Source organism: Arachis ipaensis, chromosome B3 (genome assembly GCF_059453495.1).
Source record: "Arachis ipaensis isolate K30076 ecotype BB chromosome B3, ASM5945349v1, whole genome shotgun sequence".
NCBI classification, from domain to species: domain Eukaryota; kingdom Viridiplantae; phylum Streptophyta; class Magnoliopsida; order Fabales; family Fabaceae; genus Arachis; species Arachis ipaensis.
Genome location: NC_142438.1, coordinates 25754131 through 25762424, shown reverse-complemented (window position 1 = coordinate 25762424; position 8294 = coordinate 25754131). Strand labels below are relative to the sequence as shown.

At 35.5% G+C, this 8294-nt stretch overlaps 1 protein-coding gene across 1 annotated transcript; it reads left to right on the top strand.

Annotated features, from left to right (window-relative positions):
• The first annotated feature begins 7028 nt into the window (after positions 1-7028).
• Positions 7029-8085, top strand: LOC148570107 (uncharacterized). The gene is made up of 3 exons (XM_088506843.1): positions 7029-7373; positions 7420-7476; positions 7579-8085. The coding sequence occupies exons 1-3, from the start codon at positions 7029-7031 to the stop codon at positions 8083-8085; spliced, it is 909 nt and encodes a 302-aa protein (XP_088362969.1).
• Positions 8086-8294: the final 209 nt, after the last annotated feature.

Here is an 8294-nt window from a genome sequence, read left to right as displayed (position 1 = left end):
TATATGGATGTACTCTTTATGAGCCTTTGTAAGTTGTATGGTATTTATGGATGTACGTTATCGAACGAAAGTATCTTTGGGAGCGGTATTGCGGTTTAAAGTTTTAAACAGGCTCATATTTTAGTATTAATTAATATAAGTGTCGTCGTAATGTCCGAACTATCAGAGTCGCGCAGCCGGAAGTGCGAGCTTTGGTAGTTAGGGTGTTACACTATGTGTCTAAGTGAGAGTGTGAACCAGAGAATTATTTCTCTGCTGAGGTGGAGAAGTTAGTTAGAGAGTGTGAATGAGTATATAGTGGAGACAGTCATTTTCACATGTTACGTAGAAAAGAATTGAGACGTGAGTCTTAGAGGAGTTTTCCCTTACTCGAAAAGGGGCTATACCTGAATCTCTTTTTATCATTCAATAATAAACTCTCTTCTTCTTCGGTTTCTACCTTGTGCATTCTTCTACTGTTCCATTATATGCACATTCAGGTATAACAACTTCTATATATACTAAAAAGTATACAACTTTATGATGTCAAGTGTCGATCATAAACAGCATCCACTTGTCAAGTATGGAGACTACCACTAGTTAACTTTTATATATAAAGAGATGACTTTTATATATAAAGAGATTAGACTTCTATATATACTAAAAATATGAACAACTTTATGATATCAAGTGTCGATCATTGACAGCATTCACTTGTCAAGCAAGGAGAATATCACTAGTTAGCTTTTATATATAAAGAGATATATATAAGATTTTTATTCTTTGATTCAACAATTGTCAAGTATCTAGCTATTACACTTATCAATTAAATAAACCTAACACTTATCAAGTATTTAACTATAACACTTGTCAACCAAATAAACCTATTATATATTAATAGATAATAAAATTTTTATTCTTCGATTCAACACTTAATTCTCTTACTCCCACTTTTTCTATTTTCAATTATTTGATATGGACAACAACTAAGCCCTAGAAAAAAATAAAATTGAATGAATAATAATTATCCAAGATCTTAAATAAATGTAAAAAAATATAGAAAATAAATATTTAATTAGACGTTTGATGAAAAAAATAGTGGAATTAAAAGGAGAACAAGTTATCGATGTCATTTGTGGATCAAAGAGAAAAATATATTTTTAATTTTTAAATTTTTTTAAAAAATAATTTTTCATCATCTAATATTTTTTTTTATATTTTTTTACTTAAAAAAATAGCTTTTATATATACAGACTTTTATATATAAAGATATTATACTAAAAAAATGTACAACTTTATGATGCCAAGTGTTGATCATAGACAGTATCCACTTGTCAAGCATGGAGACTATCACTAGTTAACTTTTATATATAAAGAAAAAACTTTTATATATACAAACTTTTATATATAAAGAGATTAGACTTCTATATATACTAAAAAAATGTATAACTTTATTATGTCAAGTGTCGATCATAGAGAGCATTCACTTGTCAAGTATAGAGACTACCACTAGTTAGCTTTTATATATTAAGAGATATTAAGAGATAGATATAAGATTTTTATTTTTTGATTCAACACTTGTTAAGTATCTAGCTATTACAATTGTCAACTAAATAAACCTAATACTTATCAAGTATTTAACTATGACACTTATCAACCAAATAAACCTATTATATATTAATAGATAATAAAAAATTTTTCTTCGATTCAACACTTAATCGGTTAATCCTCTTACTCCCACTTTTTCTATATTCAATTATTTGATGTGAACAACAACTAAGCCCTAGAAAAAAATAAATTTGAATGAATAATAATTACCCAAAGTCTCAAATAAATACAAAAATTTTTATCAAAAATATATAAAAACATAAAAAAAATAAATATTTAATTTGAAGTTTGACGAAAAAAATAGTGAAAGTAAAGGGAGAACAAGTTATCGATGTCGTTTGTGGGTCAAAAAGAAAAAAATATTTTTAATTTTAATTTGTTTTATAAAATATAGTTTTTCATTATTTAATATTTTTTTACATAAAAAAATAGCTTTTATATATACAGACTTTTATATATAAAGATATTAGACTTCTATATATACTATAAAAATATATAACTTTATGATGCCAAGTATCGATCACAGACAGCATCCACTTGTCATGCATGGAGACTACCACTAGTTAGCTTTTATATATAAAGAAATAACTTTTATATATATAGACTTTTTTATATAAAGAGATTAGATTTCTATATATACTAAAAAAGTCTACAACTTTATGATGCCAAGTGTCGATCATAGACAATATTCACTTGTAAGCATGGAGACTACCACTAGTTAGCTTTTATATATAAAGAGATAGGTATAAGATTTTTATTCTTTGATTCAACACTTGGCAAATATCTAGCTATGACACTTATCAACTAAATAAACCTAACACTTGTCAAGAATTTAACTATGGGAGCCACTCAGATAAAGACGTTAAAACGTCTTTTTTTAAAGATATTTTTTAATAATTAAAATTTAGTATATATAATCAATTAAACTGTGTTATTTTTGTCAAATTAGGCCAGGAAAATTAATTTAATCGAAAAGATGGTGAATCAAATCTTGAATTGGTCTAAATTTATTTTTTTATAAAAAATGACTATAATACCCTTTTTATAGAAAATAACTAAAATAACATATATATATATACATAAATTTTGAAAATTCTAAATCATAACCCTATGACGGCAATAAGTAAATGAGTAGAATTTAGGATTCTCAAAATTAATATATATATATATAAAATAGGAGTATTTTATTTATTTTCTATACTAAGAGTATTATAGTCATTTTTTATTAAAAAAATAATATTAATTTAGACCAGTTCAAGATTTGATTCACCATTATTTAGGTCAAATTAATTTGTCTGGCCTAATTTTGAAAAAAAAATAATATGATTTAATCGATTATATGTATTAAATTTTAATTACTAAAAAACATCTTTAAAAAAAGACGTTTTAGACGTCTTTATTTGAGTGGCTCCCTTAAACTATGACACTTGTCAACCAAATAAACCTATTACATATTAATAGATAATAAAATTTTTATTCTTCGATTCAACACTTAATACTCTTACTCCTACTTTTTCTATTTTCAATTATTTTATATGGTTAACAACTAAGTCCTAGAAAAAACAAATTGAATGAATAATAATTACCCAAAGTCTCAAACAAATGTAAAAAATTTTATCAAAAAGATATAAAGATATGAAAAAAAATAAATATTTAATTGAAAGTTTGATAAAAAAAAAAATAGTGAAAGCAAAGGGAGAATGAGTTATCAATGTCGTTTGTGAATCAAAGAGGAAAATAAATTTTTTATTTTTAAAATTATTTTTATAAAAATGATTTTTCATCGTTTAATAATTTTTTATTTTTCTTTTACTTAAAAAGATAGCTTTTATATATACATACTTTTATATATAAAGAGATTAGACTTCTGATAGATCTCCATCTAGTTCAGATAATATTGGGCCATCAGAACCAAGTCCAGAGGAGAATTCAGCAAATGATGAGGAACAAGGGGTTGGACTAGCAAAAGAAAGAGAGCCAGAATGAATAGGAATAGGAGAGCTCCCACTTGGATGAGGGACTATGTGTCTAAGTGAGAGTTTGAACTAGAGAATTATTTCTCTGCTGAGGTGGAGAAGTTAGTTAGAGAGTGTGAAGGAGTATATAGTGGAAAGAGTCATTTTCACATGTTATGTAGAGAAGAATTGAGACGTGAGTCTTAGAGAAGTTTTTCCTTACTCGAAAAGGGGCTATAACTGAATCTCTTTTCATCATTCAATAACAAACTATCTTCTTCTTCTGTTTCTACCTTATGCATTCTTCTACTGTTCCATTATATGCACATTCAGGTATAACATTTGGTGCTTTTGTTGAGAGAGGATGGTGAATCATGATGAACTCTGCCACCAAACTGAACTTGCCGCGTTACAGAGGAGCCATGTGGAGATCGCTAGCCAAGTCTCTTCCACAAACGATCGCATGGACGGTCTAGAAGGGTTTTTACGTGAGATTCGTGGGATGCTAAAGGACGCTCTGAAATTAAAGAAGGTAGCGGGTGACTCCGAGGACGAGGAGTTGCAACACTCTTCATTCAGCCACACCGCTCAACCGATTTTCCAGGGGAGACGAGGAACGAAGGTAGAGCTCGCGAGCTTTAATGGTGAGAAAGTAGAAGAGTGGGTGTTCAAGGCGCGAGAATACTTTGAGTTGTTTGATGTGCCTGTAGACATGAGGATCCGAATGATCTCCTTCCATTTCACTAGAGCAGCTTATTCGTGGTACCGCTGGGGGGTCAACAACCACATTTCATACACTTAGGAGGATTTCTTGGATGCGTTGCTTGAGCAATTCTGACAGCACCAGTTTTATGATCCCAAAGCCGCTCTTAAGGAACTAAAACAAATCAGCACCGTTGCAGAGTATCAAAACCATTTCGAAGAGCTCACAAACCAAGTAACCGGGTTAAGCGAAGAATGGTTAATTTCCTTGTTTGTAGCTAGTCTCCAGAATTATTTGAAATGTGAATTGTTGTTAGCCAAACCCACTTCTTATGTTACTACAATCTCATTAGCAAAACTACATGAACAAAAACATGCTGCTATCTCATTTCACAAACCCCTTGCTAATACCCCAAAACCAAGTCACCCAATCACTCATCCCCTTTCTACGAACAACCGTAACCTTCCGCTCAAACCTAGCCCTTTCCTTGTAGCTCTGCAATCCTCTCATATCACTCATTCTAATAAGAAAATAACCATGACCAACTCACCTTTTAAGAAACTATCAATAGCAGAAATTAAAGCAAAGCGGGACAAAGATTTATGTTATTATTGTGAAGACAAATGGATACCTGGCCACAGGTGTAAAATCTCTTGCTACCTGTTAATTGGAGATGAAGAAATGCAAGAAATAATTAAAGAACCGGAGCCAACAGTGGTGCAAACACCTAACGAGGCAAATTCGGTGGAGGTGGCTACGGTGCAACCTGAGATCAGTTTTAACGCCATGGTGGGACAGTACCAACCCACAACCTTTCGATTGAAAGGGACATACCAAGGGCATGCGGTGATGGTGTTAATTGATGGGAGAAGTTATCACAATTTTGTGAAAACAAGCGTGGCCGAGAAGCTGAAGTTTCCAATTAAACAAACTAATCCATTGCAAGTGCTGGTGGGTTCCCAACCGGTTAGTGTGAGACCTTACCGCTACCCTCACTTTCAAAAGGAAGAGATTGAGCGTTTGGTGGCTGAGATGCTAGACTCCGAAGTAATTAGAAAGAGCCAGAGTGCGTTCTCTAGCATAGTGCTATTAGTAAAGAAGAAAGATGGCAGCTGGCGCTTTTGCATTGACTATCGCGCCCTTAACTCCATAACCATCTGTAACAATTTTCCTATCCCCACTATTGACGAGATATTAGATGAATTGTTCGGAGCGGAGTATTTCTCCAAGATCGATTTACGATCGGGGTACCACCAGATTTGAATGAGTGAATCTTCCATTCCCATTGCACACATCAAGGGCAATATGAGTTTGTAGTGATGCCTTTTAGCCTCACCAACGCCCCATCTACTTTTCAGGCCACCATGAACAAAGTCTTTCAGCCCTATCTCCGAAAGTTTATTGCTGTTTTTTTTTTTATGATATCCTCATCTATAGCAAAACCCGTAAGGAGCACCTAGACCACCTTCGACTCACCTTGGCCCTTTTGGCTAAACACCAACTATTTGCTAAGCGCTCTAAGTGTCTTTTCAGCCAAAATCAGGTGGATTACTTGGGACACATTGTGTGTGTGGAAGGGGTCAAGGTGGACCTATCTACGATTGAGACAATCCAAACATGGCCGAGACCTTCAACGCTGAAACAGTTGAGGGAGTTTTTATGACTTATGGGATACTACCGTTGATTTGTTGCTATGTACGCCCAAGTTGCTCACCCCTTGACTGAGCTTCTCAAAAAGAACAATTTTCATTGGGGGACAGAAGCGGAGCAAGCCTTTCATCGCCTCAAGCCTGCAATGATGCAAACACCAATCTTGGCACTACCAGATTTTTCACAGTAATTTACGGTAGAGACAGATGCGTCTCATCAAGGTATTGGGGCGGTGCTGTCCCAAAAGGGCCACCCAATTGCCTATTTTAGTAAGAAGTTAACCATAAAGATGACTCTTGCTTCTGCGTACATCCGAGAGCTCTATGCAATCACCCAAGCTGTAGCTAAATGGCACCACTATCTTTTGGGTAGGAAGTTCATTATTAAAATAGACCATCAAGGGCTGCGTGAGCTATTGACTCAGGTGGTGCTAACCCCTGACCATTAATACTACCTTGCCGGATTATTAGGATACGAGTTCGAGATTGAGTACCGAGCGGGCCGCCTTAACCAGGCATCCTATTATACAGTCTCAGGGGGTACTCCAAAGCTTCTCAACGGTCCAATCCTCACTCTTACTGCCTCTTAAGGAGGCTAATGAAACTTGTGACAAGATGCAGGAACTTCACAAGTAATTCAGGGATGGCAAACTCAGCTCAGATTATACAGAGATAGATGGCATAATGATGTATCGCGGAAGGGTATGAATTCCCGATTTTGGTGGGGTGAGAGAGCTACTCTTACAGAAATTTCATGCTTCGGTTCGAGGGGGCCACGGTGGCATCCTTAAGACCTACAAATCATTAGTGAATCTCTTCTTTTGGCCAGGAATGAGAACTAATGTCCAACTCTTTGTGGAACAATGTACAAATTGTCAACTCACTAAGTATGTGTTTGCCAAACCCCAGGGACTGCTATAGCCTCTTCCGATACTGGAGAGACCGTGGGTAGAAATCTCTCTTGATTTCATTGTTCATCTCTCCAAATCTGTCGAATTCACTGCAATTTTGGTGGCGGTAGACCGTTTTAGTAAAGTGGGACATTTCTCGGCCCTAAAACCAGGATTTACAACAAGAGAGGCTGCTCGGATTTTTATTAATTCAGTGGTTAAACTTCATGGCTTCCCTATGACAATGGTATCTGATCGCGATCTTATTTTCCTTAGTAAATTCTGGAAGAGCTTGGTTGAATTTAGTGGCACTAAATTGCATTATAGCACGGCCTACCATCCTCAAAGTGATAGCCAAACTGAGGTGGTGATGAACAGGACTTTGGAACAGTACCTTCGTATTTTCACCCATTTCTACCCACAAAACTGGTCTTGTTATTTGTCTTGGGCAGAACTATGTTACAATAGTTTCTATCATTCCTCCCTGGAAATGTCACCTCATGAGGCTCTCTATGGGTTTTCGATGCGTATCCTACCTAGTTATCAATACGGGATGACTACGGTTATTGCTGTGGATGAATTTTTGTGGGTAAGAGAGGCTTTACATAGAGAGTTGTGTTTTTTTACTGCAACAGGCTCAGGAGAAGATGAAAAAACAAGCAGATTTGCATCGCCGTGAACGACAATTTCAGGTGGGGCATTGGGTCCTTCTTAAGATACATCCTTATCGGCAGCGTTTCCTCACACACAACTCATACAATAAACTGCAGAAGCATTTTTATGGGCCTTATTAGATTACTCAGAGAGTGGAAGAAGTGGCATACCATTTGCGTTTGCCCCCTTTCTGTGCCTTACACCTCGTCTTTCATATTTCTGTACTGAAGCCATTCCACGGGGAGCCACCCCTCACCATTCCTGCATCTCCCGAGCTACCTCCGTCCTTGCAGCCACGGTCGTTGGAAATCTTGGGTCGCCACTCTATTTCAGCTCCAGAGGAGAATCGAATTCAAGTATTGGTGGATTGGGAAGGGGCCACTAGAGATGAGACAACTTGGAAGTTTCTCGATGACTTGTTGAAGTTATTCGCTGAAGTTGACCTTAAGGACAAGGTTGTATTGGAGGGAGGGATAATTGATAGATCTCCATCTAGTTCAGACAATATTGGGCCATCAGAACCAAGTCCAGAAGAGAATTCAGCAAATGGTGAGGAACAAGGGGTTGGGCTAGCAAAGGAAAGAGAGTCCAGAATGAATAGGAATAGGAGAGCTCCCACTTGGATGAGGGACTATGTGTCTAAGTGAGAGTGTGAACCAAAGAATTATTTCTCTGCTGAGGTGGAGAAGTTAGTTAGAGAGTGTGAATGAGTATATAGTGGAGACAGTCATTTTCACATGTTACGTAGAAAAGAATTGAGACGTGAGCCTTAGAGGAATTTTTCCTTACTCGAAAAGGGGCTATACCTGAATCTCTTTTTATCATTCAATAATAAACTCTCTTCTTCTTCGGTTTC

Bases quoted from the DNA above. Each gene is read 5' to 3' on its own strand.
- LOC148570107 (XM_088506843.1), top strand. From the start codon at position 7,029: ATGGTATCTGATCGCGATCTTATTTTCCTTAGTAAATTCTGGAAGAGC. The intron at 7,374-7,419 runs GTAAGAGAGGCT...TTACTGCAACAG, and splicing joins CTGTGGATGAATTTTTGTGG to GCTCAGGAGAAGATGAAAAA. The intron at 7,477-7,578 runs GTGGGGCATTGG...GGGCCTTATTAG, and splicing joins GCCGTGAACGACAATTTCAG to ATTACTCAGAGAGTGGAAGA.